Source organism: Caloenas nicobarica, chromosome 1, assembly GCF_036013445.1.
Source record: "Caloenas nicobarica isolate bCalNic1 chromosome 1, bCalNic1.hap1, whole genome shotgun sequence".
Lineage (NCBI taxonomy): Eukaryota > Metazoa > Chordata > Aves > Columbiformes > Columbidae > Caloenas > Caloenas nicobarica.
In genome coordinates this window covers 103,610,637-103,634,555 of record NC_088245.1, presented here as the reverse complement: position 1 = coordinate 103,634,555, position 23,919 = coordinate 103,610,637, and the positions used below count along the sequence as shown (strand labels likewise).

Here is a 23,919-nt window from a genome sequence, read left to right as displayed (position 1 = left end):
TACTGAATATGAAACTTTAAGGCAAGGGCAAATGAGTTTGAAAGATTTTGTAGCTGGATCAGCAGCACAGTCCATACTTCAGGCACTAACCTAAAAGTAAAAGCAGAATTGTAGACAATTAAAGAATAATCATTGGAATGCCCAGAAAACACAGACCCTCTTTAGTGCCTCTTAAAGGATTCATTAGTTAGTCTCAGATGCCGTGTGTTTTGACTTTTTGGCAACTGCGAAAGAAAACGGGGAAATGTCATTTTTTTGTTTTCTGTCAGTGTTCTCAGCTTTGATTACCTTGGAAGATAGGCTGTTATTCCAAGATGTTTACAGTCTAAGATCAGATTTTGGCACCCTTGCTCATACTGAATAGCATTAGTCAGGCCTAAGCTACTGCTCATTCAGGTCAGATAGATCAGAATTAGTCATCAGTTGAAACAGTGGTATTTATGTAGAGGCATGACAGTGATTCAAATGTCTTTTCATGAAGCAGTGATGCAAATGTTTTTCTTCTGGTTTTATCTGTTTAGCTCTACCTCATTTTACATGAGTACCATTAAAAAAAAAAAAAGCCACCTTTGGTTAAAAACAAAAAAATAGGGCTTTAAGAAGGAAACTGAATGAAAGAAACCTTTTGACAGATGAAGGAGCAGAAGGGACTTTGTACAGAAATTACAGGATGGAAGAAAGCTCCATATCCAAAACATGGTCCTAAGAAACAAACCCGAAAGGTTGGCGGATTTTCACTGGACTGCCAATAGATGAGCAATGATTGGTTTGCCTTTTTAAAACGTTGTCTCCTGCCAATGCCAAATTCTCTTCTCCCATTTCCAGCGCAGCATTCAGCCTGCAGAATAACTAGATGATGGTAGATGATGAGGCGCACAGTTGTGGTGTGGAAGGGATTCAAACAGTGTGGATGAGATTTTGATCTTCTGGGACTTCTGTGATACAGAGAGCAAAGAGAAGGAAAGACAAACTGGTCTTCATTTGCAGAAAAAGCTTTCATCTTTTCTGTGCCGTGTGGCTATGGCTGAGAGGGAGTTGTCTTTCTGCTTATATCAAATAGTCAGACCTTTAATTTTGACCAGATGCACCATACAATTACGGCAGCTGACGGATAGTTATAAATGAATTAGGCTTTGGCAAACTGAGCTTTATTTCAAGTAAGATCAGCATCACAGAAGATACAGGAAAGGAAATTTTGTGATGGGGTCAGTGCATTTGTTAAATGCTCAGATTTCTTGGCAGAATAAAAGGATGCATTAGTGCAAAGAGGCAAAGTATCCTAATTTCTAAGCAAACCCTTGGAACAGACGCCTTGCTGCTCTTCCCACAGAGCAAGCAGGACTAAATACTGACGGGCAGTCTGAACCTTGCCTCTGTTGGCTGAACTTTCCTTTTCACTGTGGTTCATTTTGGGGTTATAGGTAGCATTCCTGTGACTGCTACCATGCTCCCCACACTAATTGTCATGAAGTACAGAAGATTCAAGCACGCTTGGTTCCCAAGGCTGCTAATGAGTCCTGAGCTCTCCTCACCCTTAATGAACCAAGGTTCGTTTGTGGGGGATTCTTGTCCATCCCTCCTTTTTCCTGGTCAGGGGACGAGGCAAGAGTTCACACAACCAAACAATGACTTTACAGTGTAAAGACGATGCAGCTGTGCCATCTGAAGCCATCCCCAGTTATGAGCAACAAAGCTTAAATAGATTGTACTGTGAAGAGGTACAGCTCTGTGAGTGTGAAGCACAGCTTTTGCTTCTGCTTCACTGACCTGTCTGTTTGCGGCAGCGACGGGCCCTTGACAGGAGCTTAGGCAGGGAGAGCTGCGTAGGGCGACTCTTTCAAAACCACTCTCTGTAACGCCAAGCACAGGAAAGGAAACAAAACGAAGTTTCAGTTGATCTCTGATGGGGGTGTACTGCTGCATCCTCCAGAAAATCCCATGCCCTCTGTCTAAAAGTCATTGATTCCTAATCCACTTCAGGTGATTAATTAGGCCACTAAAACAAGCAGTAGTTCATCCATATTAGCAATAGAGAGTACTCACACAAAAGTGCAAGCACACACACACACACTCAAACCCCCAGCAAATCACACATCTCACTGTCTTACTCTATAGAGGCTCTTCTTGTACTGTAGGTTAGAATCATGAGAAATTTGGGCTAAACTATTCTTAATCATCTACTTCTTCTGTCTTCCTTTAGTCACTTCAGTTATGGCACTGTGTGATCCTCTGTCTATATTTATCTTTCTCCAAATATGTATGTAATGTATGTTTGTGCATATGTGTACGGGTACACATGCACAAAAATACTGGTACATGTAAATACAGACACATATGTTCTAGAAATACATAGGAGTATTTTAGTATATGATATATATGTAAAAATATCACATGCTTTCCTAGAAACATTATTCCCTGTAAATATTCAGATACATATTTACACAGGTAAACACAGACGTACTTTACATGTTGCAATAATGCTATAACAGCAAATGAAATTTTCAATCTGTGAAAAAAACTGTTACTTGTAACAGCAGTGAGAGATTTAAGTTTATCAGTTATAATACTCTACACTAATCCCTGCACAATGTTATATTAAGTTGAAGGGGTTTTTTTGAGTTTTACAAGTAGATTAGTGAAGCCAAAAGCAGCATCTGCAGAAGAAATCTAATTTTGCTGTAACAGACTGTTTGAAGGCTATAATTTTGGGTTTTAATAATGCACAGAAACATCTGCTATTTTCCTCTGTTGCATGAGAGAGAAAAAGAAAGAGAAAGAAATCAAGAAGGAGCTTTTGTTTTGCATTCTTAAGTGAAGAGAGGCAAGACAAAAAATAAAGCAGCCCAGTTTTAAATACCTTGATGTGTGCAGGTTCAAAACTTTAGATTGCCCTCTTGCCTGGCGTGCTGGGTTGATAGCCCCGGGAGCAGTGGCGAAAGTTGACAACCCCCCATGGCTGACCCCTCATGTACTCTCTCGCCTAATCGAATTTTACGTGTGTTTCCAGATAGCTGATCAGCTTCCCTGGATTTCGCTGACGCCACAGGAAAGCTTTGCCTGAAGATGGAAACACTGGAGTCGGAACTGACCTGCCCTATCTGTCTGGAGCTGTTTGAAGACCCGCTGCTGCTGCCTTGCGCTCACAGCCTCTGCTTCAACTGCGCGCACCGCATCCTGGTCTCCCACTGCGCCACCAACGAGCCGGTGGAGTCTATCACCGCCTTCCAGTGCCCGACCTGCCGTTATGTCATCACCCTCAGCCAGCGCGGACTAGACGGGCTCAAGCGCAACGTCACCCTGCAGAACATCATCGACAGGTTCCAGAAAGCTTCGGTCAGCGGGCCCAATTCCCCCAGCGAGACCCGCCGGGAGCGGGCGTTCGATAGCAACAGCATGTCGTCCTGCGAGAAGGTCCTCTGCCAGTTCTGCGATCAGGACCCTGCTCAGGAGGCGGTGAAAACCTGCGTTACCTGCGAGGTGTCCTACTGCGAGGAGTGCCTGAAAGCCACTCACCCCAACAAGAAGCCTTTCACTGGCCACCGGCTCATTGAGCCCATCCCAGACTCTCACATCAGAGGATTAATGTGCTTGGAGCACGAGGATGAGAAAGTTAACATGTACTGTGTGACTGACGACCAGTTAATTTGTGCCTTGTGTAAACTGGTCGGGCGACACCGTGACCATCAAGTGGCAGCTTTAAGTGAGCGCTATGACAAGCTAAAGGTTAGTGCTACTTATTGGCCTTTCTAGCCAAGCAGCCTGTGGTTGGGAAGGAAAGCGCCCTTGGGTTACGTGCTAAATTCTTCATTTGGGCAGAGGTTGGGAAAGGTAGGTGCGCGGTCTCTAATCGGATGAGGTACACGTGCAGATCTATATGAGCATTTGCTCATCACCATTGAAAAGATGTCAGATGCTGCTTAAAGAAAGATTCCTCCGTTGTGCTTTGATTTCTCTATAGCTGTCATAAGGAATATGCAGCATATGCTACTATTTAGGTGAATTTTTTTATCTACCTACAGCTTTATTCGTGGCAGCTGACAAGGTTTAGTGCTGACTGCACAGATAGAGGTGCTGATTGAAATGTCAGGCATTCTTTGCGTATGCTCTGCTGTTGAATATTATTCATTTGGTTGCTTTCATTGTGAAAAGCCCTTTGCATCGCCGCTAACAGGAGATGCATTTATCCGTGCCGGCTTCAGGGATGCCATCTGCCTGGCCAGCCAGGGAAACCAAATGCTGGCTCAGCTCTTCCCGCGCTGCCTCCCTCCCCAGCCCACAGGCAGCGCAGTCCTAAAAACAAAATCAAAATTCTTTCTGAGCTTCTTGTGGCATTCCCACGGTTCGGTGAGCTCCTGGTATATCTCCTGCCAGGTAGCCAGACAGCTCTAGCAGGCCCCTGGTTCCGTGCAGGATGCCCTGGGTGGGGTGGCAGTGGGCAGCCAGGTCTCAGGGTGCTCTGGAAGCTCTCCAGGCTGCTGGCAGAGGCAGAGTTCCCACTGAACAGCGAGGCCACAGCAAGTTGCCTTCCACCCACCTGGGTGCATTTTCCTCTCATGCGATTTACGTGCTGCTGCAGAGTAAAGACAGGAACTAGGCACCCCATGCTTTCCTGTACCCGCTCCCTTTGGAGGGTCTGATTGTGCCTGTGCGTGGCTGGCGGGAGATATTTTTTAAAGATGGACTGCAATAGAGAAACCGCAAGTGCGGAGGGCAAAGCTTTTTTGTCAGCCTTCTTACTCAGCATTTTAGAGGCTGAAAAAGAAACTGAATTAATAGGTTTAACTAACAGGAAGTGTTTTCTTAAATACTTTCAGACAAAAATATGTGGCTGCACATGATAACTTTATGTGAGCGCAGGTGAAATCTGCATACACATGCTGTGTGGATTTTGTGCTTCTATGTACGTGCAAACATGCAGATCATATTCTATGATTATTTTAGCATAATGAGAGACAATATCTAGGCTTCATAGCTTCCTTTCATCTATTAAAGACTTTTTTATTTACTAAGGAGGAGTTTGGTTTTGGTTTTTTTGTTTGGTTGGTTGGTGTTTTGAACTGCTTTGTTATTTTGTTAGGTAAGAGTTTAGCCATTGATAAAATGGGGCATGGACTATAAATGTGAATAGAAGGTTCCTGGACTTACTGTACTTTTCGATAATCTACTGGGTTTATATCGTTAACAGGTGCTACTATTTAGTAAGCTAACGGTGATTGAATGATTGTATTGCTTACCAACTCTATACAACTAGGAATGTACTACTTAACATGAAATACCCTTGGAATTAAGTACTAGATAAGTATATTTTTGAGGATTTCAATAAATGTTAAATATTTCTTAGTGTTGGTATACTAGATATATTTCTGTGCCAATATGCCTAAGCAAACTCTGAATGGTATCTCAGACAGGCAAGCAATGTTGATGTTAGATGTTACATAATTTAGCTAGCTTGGCAGAAGCCTAATAAAGTACTTTCTGCCAGCCACCTCAAGGAGTAGTTCAAGTACTAATTTAATGATTAGTGTAGGTCTGTGTCAAATAACTCTTTCTTTACTTATAATGACAACTCCTATCATTGTTTGTAACATCTGTATAATTTTTATTTTATTTTTTTTAGATGTGGACTTTTTTGTACCCAAACTATCTAAAAGTACTTTGTACAGATGATTATTAACCTACATGAAATCAAGTTCCTATCCCCTTTGTCATGAGACAATTTATTTCCATTTTCTAAGGCTAGCGATTACATCAGTCATGCCAATTATGCCAATGATTCTGACATGTTTATACTCTGAGCCCAGGAACAGTAGGCTAGGTGGTTTCCATCCAGATCAGTATCCATTCTCTGTTTATAAGAAGGTAACCTGAAAGGTATGTCTTCATTGCCTCTTCCATCTCACAAATTTGTGCTGGTTTATATATCAAACTCTGAGAATGAGATTTTCTGTTCCGTAGATTGGCATCTATCTCTCAGGAGTAAAGGAATGATACCCATTCATACCAGCATTTAGTTGCTGAGAGTCAAGCATTTCAGGTCCATTTTAACATTCAGGTCTCCTCCATCATAAATGATGATATGACCTCTTGAGTCACTGGTCATGGTGCTAATGTAAATCTTAGGTATGAACTTGTAGATAGTCTTTGTTAACTTACAGATAAAATGCATGTACCATTGGCAAATTCAATGATGAAGTGGATCAGAAAATCCCTGCCTGAAAAGACGGGTTGTTGCTTGCTATATTGCTGCTGTGGGTTTTTAAAAATGTGGGGTTTGGTAGATAGGCTACCCAAATCTTTAATAAAAAAATTCTGAAAGAATGAGCATGCAGTAGCCAGTACTATAGTGGGTCCATTCAAAATTGAGTGGTTAATTGTATCTTCAAAAAAGAAAAGCAAAACCGCTTCAAGTGACACTCTTCCTTGTGGTTTTCTTTTCAAAACAACACATTGTTAGTGCTAACAACAGCAACTGGTGTTGCTCTGAGTGTCAAGCTATGCTAATTACTTGCATTCTCTTCTAGCGGTGTTACTAATTATTTAAACAATATATCATCCTTCATTAAGCATAGGACAAAAGATGCCACTACAATCTAGCTCCTTTTGTGGCAAAAATGAAACCCTTTAATTAGGAGTTCTGTACACTTGTCCAATAGAGGCATTTGTTTTCTTCCAAGAGGAGTCATTTCTTGCTTAGTTACATGACCACATGAGATACCTTCACGCTTACAGTTATTTTAGTGTTTATATATGTGGTGTTGGACTTTTTTAAAGTAGATCATAGACAGATGTATATTAAAAATGGAAAAATGATAAACCATGACCAAGACAGAGAACAGGAAATATTCTGGTGAAGTGCAGAATTTATGAGGTGGTGGTCAAAATTGTAGTATAAATTAGGAAAAAAAATAGCTACATAAACAATGAGACTTTTAAAAATAGATGATACAAATGCTTATGGTTAGCCCACCATATTACCTCAAAGAAAATATATATGGCTCGATACTTTTGATATTGATTCTTTGCTTTTTATCTTGTTTTAATGGAAAGGAAAAGACAATTGAAAAAAGTATGTTCATTTTTTTCAGAGAAAATTCATAAAATTGCCATTGTTCTATGGATGTATTTATACTTAAGAAAGCGACAAGAAAAATGAAAATATAAGATTTATTTTGAACAAGAGAGAATATTTTGGGGAGAAGTTACGAGGTGTGGATGGAAAGATATCGCTCATTAAATATTAACAAAGAGCCATGAAGGGGTGTAACAAAAGACAAAGATAGACAGTAAGCCATATTTTTAAATTATTTAAAGACAGCACAACTCTATTGAAACCAATGTTTTTATTCACCTTCACATTTACTGAGAATCTGACCGCTGACACATATATTCTTGCCAAATTTTGGCACAATTTTTGTAGTGCTTAGTCAAGAAAGATCTTTTGTTGAATCGAACTGCTGTAGGTTAGCTGTGGTTCTCCGTGGTTTTGTTTGAATCTTATTAGTGCTGACGTGTATTGGGCATGTTTACCAAGGCACGGCCGGCCGTCTTCTGAATGGCACTCAGCAATTCCAGGAACAAAAGGGAGCTTCTTGTTTGTGTGGTTTTCACCTAGTTTAGTGGCAGAATTCATACACATCTATCTTCCCTACGCTGTTGATTCAGGAGGCAAGGATCGGTTTTCTACACTGTTGTCAATTCAATTATTCACAAATAATTTTTTGGTGGGAAGCAGCCACAAACTGTTTCCATGTAAGGAGAATTGCATTCAGCCCTTATAAGCCTACTTCAACTGTTTAAAAGTAGGAGACTCTGTCAAGGACACAGCTTCTACAAGTAGAGTGCAAAAATTTCTGCTTCCCTGCTATGTATATTATGAATTTTAAAACTTTTCACACTGAAAAGTCTTTGCAGAGATACTGGCAAAATATGTGTTGAAGCTTTCCAACTATTTTTATTTGACATTATTTTGTACTTACTTATACAGTGATACCATAACAACCCAGCACTTATAAATTTATACTTGTGCAAACAGTGGGGTTGACAAACTGGGAACATTGGTTTCTGGACTTGCATATAAATATATTATGCACATACGTGTAAATATGTGTCCATACACATTTTATGGACATATTTATAGTGCTTGCATTAGTATATAAAGGCAATACTGCATATGTTCGTATGTATGTGTATGTAGACTTGTTTGACTAGCATAGAAATACATGTAATTTCAAGTAATGTGTAAGCTCATGAATATCTAGAATCTTGAATTTGAATAAATACACATGTGCCTATGCTTTAAGTAAATATATACAGTTTCGTATATATGTGTAGGTCAGTTAAAATATATTTGATCACATATGCATATGAACTACATGTTAATAGTTTTACTTGGTATCCATTTTTAACATTCCATGCGTATAGGTTTTTTAGTAGCTGAATATTTTCACATCTAAATTTATAGTTTCCTTGTGTACCCTTAACTTTACTAACTTCCTATTTAAGGGAAACTATCTAACTAAAAAAAATCTGACTGATAGGTAAAGACATAGTGTTATAGTGACATGTTATTAAACATTTAGATAAGTGGCACTTTCCTTTACATGGTACTTAATAGATTCAGAGTGTAGAAAGTTACTTTCTATAGTGCCAGTTATGCAGGTTTAACATATAGTTAAAACACGATATCCAATCTGACAAAATGTGGAACTCATGGACTTTCATTATTATTAGATTATTTTTAGATTAGATGCAGCTTGATATTATTATATTTTTATTAGATTAAATACTTCTTGACAGATATTTCAGTGTATTATTTTTTATGAAATTAAAATGATGAATGGTCACGTCTATTAGTATAGACTATTATCTGATAGTACTTAACCCAGAAATAGATGCAAAAATATAACTAAGTGGCTGTGCTTCACTGTTTGCAAAGATCCAAAAATATTACGTTGTTGCATGGAAGAAGATTGATATAGAAATGAACCATTTTACTGCACAGGTTTTCAGCTACACTTATTTTATTATGTAGTATAGAAATATGAAGGCAGACTTTAGAACATTCTCTCTTTAGCCTAGTGTTATCTCAAGTGGCTCAGTTTCCTCCATCTGGTATTTCTTTGGTGAAGTCTAGAAGGATTATAGAAAATGTTAATGCACTAATATTAATAATAACATTAGTCCTTTTTTGAGGGTTTGTTTGGTTTGGCTTTTTTTTCTTTTTTAAAATTTTAGACTGTTTTAGCGTAGTTCAAAATTCATTGTATTTACAGATGTAGATGGTGAGCTATGACTTTACAGTAGTTATAAGTACCATGATATTGTTTCTAAAGAAATAATTAAATAATATATAAATAATTAAATAGCACAAGTCATAGTTTTTTAAAACTTACCTTCACAAATTTATCAGCTGGCGAGTCTTTCAAAAATGTTTGCATACTACTTATTTCCTTCAATTTTTAGTGGAAATGATGGTGTTGAAGGCATAATCTATTCAGGAAGAACAAGAGAATTAAATAAGATTGCGAATAGTACAGCATTATTATCTTTGTTCTCATGACTCTGGTTTCCAGGGAAGCCAAACTAGGCATTAATTAAAATGTATTTTCATACTTTTCCATGGATCTGGTCCAAACTGTTCAGATAACAGACTTTAAGTCCATGTTCTAGCTCTAAATTTGCTTATTGTAATGACCTCTTGACTGACTCTTTGTTGCTTATGAGTTTTTAGATAAAATGATGCTCGAAAGTTGGTGGTGGAATATGATGCTTGAAATTTGATGGTGGAATGTAATGCATGACATAGACTTCCTCAGAAGGAGAATTTCTGTTTAAACAATAAATAATAAAGCAATTTAAAAAAAAAAAAAAGCAATGAAAATGGAAACTAAGTAAATAGAGGAGAGTAAGGGCAAATAACAAGCTGGTTTAGAACACTGGGCACAGGTTGACTCTTTGTTTAGGAAAGGTAATGACTGCTTACCAGAGTAACAAGGGTAGGGCTGGTAACAGGAAAAGTTACAAACGAGTGACCTTTCAAAGGCAGAACACTTACGGGTTTTAGCATAACAGTACGTCTTCTCATAACTGATAAATTGAATGAGTAATTCTTTTAGTGCTTTACTGGGGAATGATAAAGCTAGGTGGAGGTTATGGCTAAAAACCCCATGAACAGTAGGCTAAAACTCTTCAGTGGTACTGAGACTTATGCAGAAGGGTATGAATATGTTGCTCTATTTGTTAGGTAGGTATATTCTGAACTGATTTTAAGGTATAACCTTATCTTACTGCAAATATTTTAGAAAATAATGTGACAGCAAATACATTTTCAGACAAAGGTGAAGGTGGTTAATAATATGCTTTAAACAAGCAAAACCCACCCCAAAACCTGAATGTAAATATCACCCAAATAGGCACTGCAGAACACTCAATATTCAGATTTCTCTCAAGCTTTAATTTAATATCTTAAATTACCCCGTGAAGAGAAATCTAAATCACTTTAACTCTGCCCTGTAATAACATACGATCAGAGGAGCATGATTAAAGCATTTTAATTCTTCATTTTATGTTGAACAATTTGCATGACCTATTTTTCTTTTTTTCATATTATCTGGTCTTAAAACACAAATACAGCAATAGTCCCAGCACACTACTTTCCATTTCAGGCTTTACAAGTGTACATCTATTATGATTTTCTTTGGCCCTCTTTTTTTCAGCCAAGTGTACACTTCCTAGCAAAATGGTAATGCTTTTCTGTATCCTCAGCCCTCTGAATCTGTACAAAGGGGCTCATACCAATCAGAAACGGTGCCTAATCTGGAAAGCCTGAATAGTCCATGAAGATTTAATCTCCTCCAGAAGGTCATGGATTGGAAAGCCATGTTGAGTTGCTAAAGCACACTTTGGACTCAGAGCCTGGTATGGGTGTAAAGACTGTGTGTTCCCTCTTTCTCCCATCCATATTTACCTGTTCCCAAAACCAGCCATCCAGCCCCTTATGTCCCTTGGCATCCGTTGACCCTCCTCACAGGAATCCTTTTGCTGGGAAGGACATTGTTGCTCTCAAGAGCCAGCACCTACACCGAGGACATGGGGTAAGGGGATTCCTGCCCCTCACAGCTTTCACATCTCATCATGCACTCCCGCAAATCAGACAGAGCCTGCTGTATTTTCCAGTTATCTAAAGTCAGTGAAAAATGAAGGAGGAGGAAATAAAATGGAAAATTAGATGATTTTATCATTCTGTGACTATACTGAGTTATTTCTAGGCCTTCTGTAAATGCTTACTTAAGCAATTCTTACCCTTTTCCAGTATAACTGCTTAATTGAAAGTGCATTGTCTTCATCAGTAAAATGTTTAGAACATGTTGGGGAGCTAATATCAATGACTTTTTTGATGGAGTGCCTTGATGGTACCAGCAGGATTGCTTTCAATGATAGCCTTTTCTTTTTTAATTTCTGCAGGACAGAGTGGAAGTATCGCTTAGTTTACAAATTTCTCCTTTGTTTGCGGTGTTGGTCCTATGCAATATCCCAATTTACAACTGTGGAAAGGGAGCACGTGCAGGGTTGTTTTAATGCCTCGGCCAAAAGTGCTCAAGGGACTGGAGCTCTGCATTGCCTCTACCTTATATGTCCCCTCCGTTAGAGCTGACCAATCCACTTTCAGCTGTCTCCAGTCGCCAAGATGTGAGACTTTGTCATAGCTAGAATTGCACTGCAAAATTTAGAAAATTATATGCCGCCTGCTAGCACCTGTGTGTCCGCATATACACCTTGTCTCTGAAAGAGCCCCATGAGATTGTGAGAGCTGAAAACTGGAAAGGGAAGAAAAATGGGGCAAGCAATGAGTCCACAGTCAGGAGTATGGTTCTGTAGAAATATTTCCCCATCCATCTCAATTACAACACTATTGCATTTCCAGAGTTTTGCGGCCATTCATGTGTTTGTATTGAATGCATACTCAAAGTTGCATCAGTTTGACTTTGAAAGCAACAGAGTTTGGTGTGGCATTTTTTTTGTCTTTGTTTGTTTGCTTGTTTGTGGTGGTGGTGGTTGTTGTGTTTTGGGTTTGTTTGTTTGTTTTTTCCCAAGCAACATTTGAATTTTTGGAGAAATGAAAATTTCCTGCCAAAATGTAATCTCAGTCTTCTCTTTTGAAACTTTGCAATTTTAGTTTTCTTATAGTATGTTTGCCGTGATAACACAGTGGTATGATCCTATAATTATATTTTACATTATGAGAGGGACCAAATTCAGCACAGATGAGAAATGTAACCGGAGTCCCTATGGCTAGATCTTTCCTTTGTGATTTATCTGTTCAATTAGTTGTGATATTGAGAATGATTTTCTAAACTATGACAGACCACAACCACAACCTTTTAATAGCCCACACAACACTGGCTACAGAAACCAAGTGCTGAAAATTTGAAATGGCAAAGACATTTTGGTGGAATGACTTAGACAGCATACAACTTCATACCTAAAAGGAAGTTGAAAGTTTTTTAAGGAGAAAAAAAAAAAAGAAAAAAGACAGCAAATTCTCTGTGGGCATTTGTGAGTTTGGAATAGATAGTATTCCACTGTACTATCATCTTTTCCAAACGCATCTGTATAGAAATTACTTAATTTTACTACAGTCATTCGCAAAGGCAATGTCCTGCAGTATAAGATCTTGTGCAAGTAAGTGCATGAGATGTAATCCCAGCTTCAAGGAATATTAATTTAACTGTACTTAGAACAAAATACAAAAGCAAGCATGACAGGTACATAAAAATTTTGTGTGATCACAGTAATATTCAGGTGAGCTGTTGGCATCATGTAAATGGGCAAGATTAAATAAGAAAAAAAAATAAAGTAGTATTGGCTAGTTCCACTAGTCAGCAGAAGCACTAGTGTTTGATTTCTTATAATTATTCTGGTTTGAAATGCTGTGGCCTCACTCTCCCCTGTCACTACGCTGAAAGGCCTGGGTTCTAGTGCCCTTCATGTAGAAGAGGTCCCAGTGCAACTCCTGGGTCTGTATGTCCCATCTTATGCACCAGTCTAATAGCAAATTAATTCTGATGTCCAAACTGATGTTAGTACACTGTTACAAGAGTACTCTCTGTTGGCTGAAAATTTACACTCCCTAAACTGGAAAAAATAACTGAAATATGAGAGATTCCAAAATACTAATATCTCATATCTTGTAGAGATTCTCTTCTATCTCATAAGTGCTTCACCTTTTATTTCTTAATAAAATTACGGTTTTGATATCACATCCTTTTTTCCCAAAGAGTATTCTAAAGAAAATTAAAACAAAAACCTGGTACAACAAGAAAAGATCTTTCATGTAACAAATGCAGCAGCTCATACAAATTTTTGAAGCCATTACTTCCTAGTGCTGTACTGCACAAATAATTTCTTACACCTTTAGTTACCATACGCTCGTGGTTGTGGGTGATAAATCATTATTGTTAACAGCAGGACAGATGAAGATGGGAGAAGCAATCTGCTATGGAGCTGAGTGAAGAGACAGGAGCGAGAGAGGATGGAGCTTTTGGGTCCCAGGACTAATGTAAGGATGGGATCGCTAATATACCTCTTGTTCAGGGCTATGCCTAAAATTCTAAGCATTTTTTTTTCTATATCGTTTCCTGTAATTCCACCTATAATGCATACATGTATTTAAATACATACTTTAATGGTATTAGACTTCCATTTTTGCCTCAGAAGATAAATACTAAGCTGTTCAGCTACAAATAAGCTGAATCATCTCTGATGGTAGATTGCACTGGAAAAATTCTTACCATGCTCAGAGTATCAGAGCTTAATTTGAAGCTGCTGCTGGAAAAAAAAAAGTTATTCCCTGATAAAAATAATCCAGTTTTTGTCTTTTCTTTAAATTTTGTTTGGATATATATGGATACTTTTATGACTTGCCAAACTCTCCTGCTTTCCTCATGCAATTCACATTGAGATTTCATGCTGTCTGTGAATAACAATGTCATTTCAAGCTTGTAACACATTAGAATGTCAGAGAAATTTTCCATATCTACATCCAGCTGATAGGTAAAATTGGTTAAAGGTAAAAAAAACCCCCCAAAACACCATCATCTTTCATTACCTATCAGAAAAGCTAAAACATCTTTTGACAAAGTAAAAGAGGACCTGCATTGCTGTATTAGTTATATGGTTTAATGCTGCTGTTCTGGTTTTTGGGACAGTTGTGTCCCCTGGTAGGGCACCCTGCTTTGCCAGCTGGCAGTTGCTCCAGTTGCTCTGGGCTCCTGCATTACAGTACCCGCCCCCCCCCCCCCGCCCCCCGCCACTGAAACTCATCTCTGCACTTCTGGAGTTGTACTGGCTGTTTTAAAATGTGAGGCTGTGCGCCCGAGTTTTGTTATTTGCTATGATACAGCCAAACATTAAAAGAGATTGAAGACAGGCAGCTGTTCACAACACGTGTCTCGTGGTAGAAGCATTAATGAGACTCGTTAGGCTGTAGTTAATGACAGTGTGCACAAACTTTATTTCCAGATTAAGCCAGCAGCATATGGGGAATATAACTCATTCAAACTGAACTTGAGCAGTATCTGTCTTCATAATAAGTTACCAAAGAGAAGAAAATATACTGATCAGTGTATGGATGATGGATCAGCTGAGTAGGTATCTAAAATGTTTTATTTGTGGCCCAAAGACTAAACACATATGTGCAAGAAATCCCTTCAAATGAATAATTGAAGGAACTATTAAAACATTACAGATATTTGATTGACATTATCAGTTAAAAAAAATTAAAAATTGTCAGTACAAAAATAAATATTTTAAATGCCAATATATCAAACCTAACTATATTCTGTAAACTATAAGAGGGGAAAAATATATGTGCAGATATGCAAGAGACTGGTAGAGGTGAATGCTTGGTAAGGAAAGCCCTCGTGCTTTTCCAGTAGACATGGACCTCTTGGTCACTTTATGGTCTTTCCTATGGCTCCTGCTTCCCCCGTGTACACAGATGCTGGGGGCTGCTGAGGCAGTAGGTCACTCCAGGATGGCCCTACCAATGCTGGGGCTTTCCCGTTGCACAGGGTGTTATTTAGCTTGGTGGGACTGAGTGCCATTTGCTTTTCTGTGAGTCCTTGGTGTTGGAAGGCAAGCACCGAGGGTTAAAATCCATCAGTACATTGAAAACTCTGCCATGTAAAGGAGCCCCTGCATTGAGGCCCTTGTTCATCCTACAGGGTGATAGGTGTCTATTTAGGGAAAGGACCTGCTCAAGATGTCTGGTGAGGTTATGCAAACTTTGCATGAAATGTATATGATGATGCAATCTTTTTTTTTTTTTTTTTTCATGTACCTTAAATGTGGCCAGGTGTTGTTGTCTGTTCTACATTTGATTACAACCTTCAACTTAAAAATATGCTGCATCTTGGGGGGGAAGGGGCATTATATTAGGCATATGATGATGTTTTCACCCTCTTTTGAGCATTTCTTATGATCACTCTTGAGGAAAAAGTGACCTTTCCATTCAGATCCACCAATCAGAGCAGCAACCATGAAACTTTTTTGTGGTTTTCACGTTGTCTTTCTTTGTGCTGAATTAGCTTTTTTTTTCAGACTCAGTAGACATGTTCTCCAGCTCTCCTAAAATTCCGATGCACTGAAATTCTTATGGAAGCAGGATGCTATGAATTACCGTAGTTCTTTTTGGCTAAGAATATTATCAGAGGAGCCTTTTTTTTACCCCTTTAATTTACTTGATTACTTCCAGCTTTGTCGATGTTTATACAAATTGAAAACCTTTGTCTGAACATACAGTGAATCACTCTAAGTAATACCACCTCTTTAAATTAATAATTTTCTTCTAATGTCTTTTGTTAAAAGAGGCTTGGTAAAGATGGTGATAAGCTAATAAAACATTTTTCTGAATACCTGCAAAACACTTAAGTCTAAATTTTGAGGAGTTTTAAATAGATTCTTGCTCTGCCTAAATCAGTTTGCATGTTCTCACTTGAAAGCAATGTAATTTTTCTGTCAAATAAATCACTACTACTCATTAGGAAAAAATCAAACAAACAACAAAACAAGCAAACAAACCTGATTTGGAGTTCTGCTCTTAAATCTCATAATGCTTAATTTCAGCACTGTTAAAGTCAGTGAAGGCTTTAGATTTTATTGTATACAATATCAAAATAATTTTGAATAAATTTGGAAGCTATTTTAGTCTAATTGTTGCCTCTATTGTGTGCAGAGTTGAGTGTTTGCAATATAGGGGTACAAGTAAATTGTTGGGTTACAGGTAAACGATTGTCACAAGTTACAAATTCAGATGTGAGAGAGCTTATTCTGGAATGACTCTGCTTATAGTATAGCAATTAAACTGTCACTCCAAGAAGAAACACAACAGAAAAGTGAAGGGGAGGATGCTTGTTTTTTATGGTGGTTTGTGTTTTTTAATAGTTTTGTTTTGCTTTGCTTTGTTCTGTTTCTTCCTGATATATTCTAAGCATGGTAGGAAGCTCATTTCACCCTGAAGTTCAAGACCAGAGTGCCTCATTGAATAACTCCTGCTTGCAGAATGGGCTCTGAATCTGCTGTCACGTGTTTCCTTGGAGGAACATGTTTCCTTCCTGAGGAGGTCTGTAAGGTCAGGCAAATATCCGATCTTGGAAGCTGCTTGTCTCAGCACTGCTCTCTCTGACTCATTTCAACAGAAAAAGCTGTAGGGAAAGTCTGTCAGAAACTCTGGAGTGTACCTAGATGCTTCAGTAATGGGAAGACACTTTAAACCGGGCATGCCAGGTAGAAGAGAAACGTTTCAAAGCTTTGAGGTTTTGCTCTTTTACATACTATGTACATAATTTCAGTATTCCTGCTTAAGAGTCAGAATTCATGTAATTGGTTTCTAGTGCGGTGAAGCAGTAATATCGTCATAGTTTGAGTAAAAGGCCTCCTGTTCAGTCTTAAAAAGTTTGCCTTATTACTACTTTTGCTTTATATTATGCTTACAGCATATATCAAATTCTGGCCTCAGGCATACCAGCGGAACTCTACATTGCTTCAGGAAATATTATTGGATTTTTAAATTATTTATTAGGTACTTATTATTGACTATTTGGGTTTTTTCTTGTTTATACTTCTAGCACTGAGAATACATTATGGCATCACCGAACCAATTTAACAAGTCTGCTGCTGCCAAAAACTGGTGCATCCTGTTACGTTGTTCTCTCTGTCTTTCCAGATGTAGTCTAGGAAGACTGCTGTGCTAGATGCTGATAGTAGATGCACAAGTCAGGTGCCTAAAATACAATTTCCCAGCAGCCAAATCAATTTAATGGATGGATTCTGTGGGTCCACCATTTTCCCTCTCCTGTAGTGGTGTATCCCTACTTCATCCTCAGCATCTGTGCCATGCCTGTACATTCTCACCCTGACCTATACCAGCTCTCAAGGTCAGTAAAAAACCAACTATGCATAGTAAGTGAATAATTTTCTGGATGTCTAGCAAGTTGAAATGACTCAGTGACAGTTCAGACTTACTCTGGTTCTCGCACACAGTAAAGATGAGGATCTTACCGAGCAGGACACGGAAGAAAGTGATTATCCTAAGCAAGGAAGAGCAATTCCACCTACAGCCCTTAACTGTGCATAAAAAGTGGATATAGCAACTTCTCTGTGTCCAGCTCTGCTAAGGGTTTTTCTCTTTATCCCCAGAGAGCACTGTTAAGATGTACAGATGGGATTCTTGACATTGAGTCAACCTTTCAGGATTTGAGGAAAGCTGAAAAAAGAAAGCTTTCTTTCTCCTTATGTTGTTAAGTAGCCAAAAAGTATTTTTTCAATAAAAACAACTACATTGATAAACAAAGCAAAATAAACCACAGAGGTACAAAAGTGGTGCCATAACAACGCCTGTACAAAGACTTTTGTTCCATACAAAAATTCCCTGCAGAAGTTACACCCCTCACATGATGTTAGTACTCTGGCAAAAGCTTCCAATGTAGTTTGTAACATGAAGCTATGGCTTTTGTTGGGAATAGTGGTAGGAGAACAAATTTGATCTTTGGAGCTTTATACCCACCTGCTGTGAATTTTCCCTATGATTAGGCTTCATGTCAACCCCTAGTATGTGCTTAGAACTTACTGTAAGTCCTCCAGACAGCTACAAAAATTGAACAAATATTTCACAAATTTAACTTAAAGTTTGAGCTTCAAAGCAGTCATAGAAGTAATTTATTTTAGCTTTCGTTGAGAAGCTTTACTAGATTTCTAGTAGGGATATAATATTTTCGCTTTGGGAAGAGTTCATCCATGAAAAATATGGACAAAACTGAGGATTTGTTATTTATGTATTTATTTTGATTTATACACGACTTCTGAAATAGTCCTAGAATAGTCCTTGAAATATAGTGGAATGGATCTGTCTGGCAACTCCCTTTTAACCACAAACTGGCAGAACTTCAATAGCTGAGCTGCAACAGGTGTAGATATATCTGATTTTTAAGAACTCATGTCAGAGCCTTCTCACTTTCTCACAGTCTGGAGGATCAAATGGGCTTGGGAGTCATGCTCACTAAAACAGGGCTATTCTAAACTAAATAAAGAGCAAATTCCAAAACACATCAGAGCTAATTTGCCATTGTTTTCACCATAAACCATAATGAATTCTCAACAAATGAATGCAGCTGCTATGGTGCTGTATCCAAAATAATGTAATTAAATTGCTGCTCGGGGAATTTTAGAATATAAATTTGGCAGAGACTCGTTACTGGCAATTTGACAGCAAACCATTTATGATCTTATCCAGGGAGGTGATCCTGTGTTCTGTCAGTCTAAGAAAAGAGAGAGGAGAAACAGAACCGGGATGACAAATGGCCAGACCAAAATCTGAAACAAGAAACCGCAAGAGCTTAAGGCTAATCCAAGCCATTCTGGAAAGCCTATTGGGAAGGCAAGGGGAGGACAGGAGGAGAAATCTCGGATGGGTTACATTAGAAAAATTCTCCACCATGCTCTGCAGTGACAAGGCCAACAAGGAGAGTCCACCAAAGGGAGCCTGCAGAAGCCACAGCTTTGCCACTGTCAGAGTCAGAAGAGTCACAACCCCAAAGCAGATGAGCAGACTCCTTCTCCCTGCCTGCTCCCCTACGAAAGCATCCTTCTCCACACCGTCAGTGAGTGTGTGGATGCTTGATCACAACTTAAGCGGCCTCATCTGGGGCAAAGCAGTGTCGCTGGGCAGGTTGGCCTCACGTGTGATGAATTCCTCTGGAGCTGTCAGGACTCAGAATGGCACATGAAGATCCAACATACAACTCAAACATCTGTAAAAACTTCCGTGATGAATGTGTGCTGAGCACACCGACATTGTCTTTACTTGGGCTGTTCAGCATCAAACAGGCAGCCATTCTATTGCCAAGAGTTATGATGAATTGACTACTACAGTCATTTCCTTGGTTACAAAACTGTAAAACTAAACCCAGTGTCATCCTCTCTCATCAGGAAGCAGATTTGATTTCTAATTTGTGTTAAAAGTGACCCCAAATTAAATTTCAATTTCAGGAGAGAAGAATTTGTATTGAGGCCAAATCTGAGCCTTTAAATGTTTATGTTTAATAAGCCTTACTATGCCCATTGTAATTAAGCCTATATGAAATATTGCAGCTCAGACCATACTTCAGTTTAACAGCTATGTTTCTGTTCCTTTATATGCTAAGCAAAGCTCCTAGGATTGTTTTTCCAATATGAATATTCAGTATTACGGCTTCAGAATTGGATATCCATGAATATTTAACATTACGTGTTCCCAGAGGAGCTACCTAACACTGCAACTTAAGGACAGCTGATCAGATGAAGCCAACAAAGTCCTTCACATTATCTTCAAAGTCCTTTACATTATCTTCTCTTTTTAATATTTTTTTTTATTCCTTGGTGCAAACCAGTTGCTGGCAAAGTTGCAGAAGCAGCAGCTGACAGCAGTGCCAGCAGAAGTAATTGAAAGTGGAGAGGGAGAAGAGGAACATTTCAGGCTTTTGATGAGCAACAAATAAAATAATTTGTTAAAGAAAGAAAATTGTAGAGACCCAATGTTGAGATTAGAGACTAACATGTTCAACAGTAAAATTCACAGAACATCTTTGATGTGGAAAGAACATTCAAAAATGCTAACAGCAAAGAGTTCTGAAGCAGGTGGGAATCTCTATTTTATATATATACATATTTATACGTAGAGAAAGACTATATTTTGAGGTTTGATACTGTTTCTACCCTGAGATTTAAAACAAGAAGACAAAATGAGCCTGCTGCATCCTACTGTTGCTCAGCATTGGCCAGAAAACACTCTTTTGGATGGGAATAAAAAATAGTTATTAGAGCTAACATTTGGCCTCAAGGTAAATGTTCCAGCAACATGAATCTACTCTAGCAACAGACTGATGTCTCCTGAATTTGAACTGCCAGAAGGGGAAGTGAAAAGAGAAATAAGCAGGGCGGGATTTGTAGGTCAGTCACGGATTTCATGTAATTCATTTGTTTACGTAGCTTTGCAAACTCAAAGCTGTCTGAGATTTAGAAAAACAAATATTCGTGTCTTCTCAGGGGTTTGCCAAATGACAGAGTGCTGGCAGTCTTAGCAAGAGGCTGAAATCATTTGTTTCCATGTTGATTCAGCTCACAATAGGCTTTACGGTTATCCTGTATTTCATATGTAATACCTTGAGAATTGCTGAAGGCAATCGGGTGCCTCTATCCCATGCCATACCCAAAAAACTGTTGTAGCAGTTGCTTAACAACTCCACTGTTACTTTTTTAGCATTACTGGACGATGGCTTTGGTTTTGGCCTGTCTGGTCGGGTTAATGGGCTGCTGTAAAGTTCTGCAAAGTCACTGAGAAAATACTGGCTTAATCTTGAGCTTATTGGAAGGATCAGACTGCCCTTATCCTGCAATTTATTCAACAGAGTTGGGTAACATTTTTAGTGACCACAAATTGATCACAAATGGAGTTTTGATCCTAAAGCTGTTTCCACTTTTGAGTAGAACTGCAGAATCAGTTTGGGGTGAGGAAGAAAATATCCTGGAGATAAATGCTAGTCATGTCGCCCCTCTTTTAGCCACTGACTTGGGGATTATGGAACTTGATTTTTATCTTAGCATGAGAGTCTTGGAAACCACACCTCCCTCTGCAAAAGGACACTGTCACCAAGGAGAAAATTAGAAGGAATTTGGAGCGGGCTCTACTTCTTCTCTCTTCAGCGCGCTTTGTATCTTTCGCTTGTGAGGGTAGAAACAGATTCTTCTTCTGATCCTTTCCTCAGTAAACCGCAGTAGCATAGTTTGCCCCTGATGCCCTTCACGGAGTCTCTCGTGCCCAGCCAGCCAGCCGGGGCCGGGCTCTGCCATCCCGAGGGCCCACAGGCTGCTCTCCTGGGGTGCTTTGTCCCACAGAGTCCTCTGCAGCACACGGTCTGGACACTCACGCTGCTGCTGAAACAGCTTTAACAGCAGTGGTGTCACTGGCCATGTTTACCCTCCTGTTTGCTTGTCCTAGAGCCTGGAGCTTCAGTCTCTTTTAGAAAAGTGGGAACTCCAGGTAAAGTTTGTTCTTCTGCAGTCCAGCATGGGGACAGGACCAAAGAGACAAAGCTACTTTTCTGATTCTAGTATTTCAGTTTGGCTGCCAACCCAGAAAATCAATTACAGTCGCAGACCTATGTAGTGCAGAATGAGGTAATATTCAGTATGACAGTGGTTATGTCTGGCCTATGTGGAGCCAAGATACCTGCAGATGTTGCTTTCCATGTGCTGCCTTTGGTACTCCTTTAAATTCTCCCAAGGAATCCTGTTTTCTATGCAGGTTTATTTAAAATAGAGATGCAGTACATTAAGAGAACAGTGACCTTTTTTTTTTTGGCACAATAGTTCTATGGAGTGGTCTTAGATGAAGTTCAGCTAATTTATATACTAACAATAGTGAGCTGATATTTCCTCTGATACTGAGATTTGGCAGAGAGGACCAGAAGGAAGTGTTTCAATCAAATATATAAGAGGACAGTAAAAGGGAAAAAAGAGACTTCCTCTTTATTATGTGAGGAGAATAACATATTACAAATAATTTCCACCCATAAAAATGCCCTTTTGTTTTACAGCCTCATTTGGGATTTGCTGTCAGTCCAGTTTTGATCATTGTAGTATCTTTGAACACTCCATCTTTGCTTCCTCATATCTATAGCTTGCTTTTGCATGTGTTGCATCTGATCCCAGTTGTTTACATTCAATGATCATTAACCAGGATACTTATTACTGAAGAGCAGTGCTCCAAGTCTGGGGTATTCTGGCCAAGTTGTCACAGATGGATTTTTATGGTTCTTCAGTCATTGCTGGATACTTTCATCTTTAATCAACTGACCAGCTGTAATTTAGTGAGACCTCTAATGGGCCAAGCTCTCTGAACAGGGATATTTGAATCTGCTTTCTGCAATTTTGCAAATCCCAAGGTTAAATCACAGGTTGAGAAGCTTCCCACAGACTTTGAAGAAAAAACTTTGTGCCATGCTATCAGCTTTTTCAGTGTTTGCATGAGTTGTCACTCTGATTATTGAATGGCATATTTTTGCATTATAAATGAATAATAACTGAAGGAGAAAGAAGGAAGAATTTTACACTGTTTTGTACAGCACCAGCACCACAGCCATGTTTCATTTGTTCATGTAAGGGAGGTTTTCTTTACTGAAGCACGTGGCTTCTGTGGCTCGTTTTGTCCTACCAGTGTTAGGAAACCCTCTATTAGCGACTTGTCCCTACAAGCATTAATTCAGTCTCTGAGCACTCAGGGGCTTGTGCTGTTTGCAAACCGCACCGTGTAGAAGAGCTGAATTGCTCAAAGGTTTTTCCGTCAGAGGCACACCACGAAGCTTGATGTGTGTCTGATTCGGAAATCCCAGGGCAGCGTGTGGTTAAGTAGCAGAAGGGCCAAGGAGAGACGCTGCCAAGCCCTGTGGAACCCAACACCAGGTTTCCCAATGGGGCAGAGGAGAGAGACATTTCTGATGCCAAGGTTTTCAAAACAATCAAAAAATGGCAGTAAGTTCTGTGATGCCTCGGCAAAGGGTTGATTTCCAGCCACTGATTTTTAATAGCTTTAGGACATAGTCAAGCGATAAATGCCAAAAAGACGCTGCTCTCTTCTGCACTTTCATGTTGGTTGCAGCCGAAATCCAGAAGCCTGGAGTTTTATTTAACAGTCTATGAAGTGCAGTCGTGGGAATTAAAATTATCCAAATAATAAGCAATATGGAAAAGGTTTTGTTTCTGATTTGTTCAAATTTTTGGTTGATTTCTCTTCGTTAAAACTAACTGCTTTCATAATGAACCTCTCCTTCTGAGAAACACTGAGGTTTAATTCCTACAAGAACTCCCATCCAGAATGTTACTTTCTATTGGTTAGTTCCTATTTAAGCAGAAATTTACAATTGCAAAGTTTCTATCACAGAATAAAGGTAGAATATGCTTTTTTTTTTTTAAATGCAATGTTGTATTGCGTGTGAGCAAGAGGTCTATTCCCAATGAAGGAACTTCTGTTTTAAAAAGTTAACATTTTTTGCAAAATACAGATACTGATATTCTATTAGAAAGCCGACAGCAGCAAAAAGCATTTATCAGTTTCTGGAAAATAACACCATACTGCTTTAAGTGGAATTTCTTAATGATGAACAAGCTATAATATGTGTTTTTACCCAGCTTTTCAACTGAGTTTAGCTTGTATACTAACAACACAGCTTTTCTGTGTCAATTCTGTGTTAGATCAGAAGGATTTTTTTCTATTAACCTTATCCATGCTGCTCAAGTTGACTTCATGAGAGAGATGGGCTCAGGAAACCTGCTGTAGTTCCCTGATTCTGGCTAGCTGAAGTTCAGCAGCATTCATTATTATTACAT

The 23,919-nt window shown here is 38.9% G+C and overlaps 1 protein-coding gene across 1 annotated transcript in view; it reads left to right on the top strand.

Annotated features, from left to right (window-relative positions):
- MID1 (midline 1) overlaps window positions 1-23,919 on the top strand; it is a 153,270-nt gene that overhangs the window by 46,023 nt on the left and 83,328 nt on the right. Inside the window, exon 2 of the mRNA XM_065658255.1 lies at window positions 3,008-3,723. Within this exon, the coding sequence (XP_065514327.1) occupies window positions 3,064-3,723 (660 nt within the window). The 5' untranslated portion in view covers window positions 3,008-3,063. The remainder of the gene's footprint in view (window positions 1-3,007; window positions 3,724-23,919) is intronic.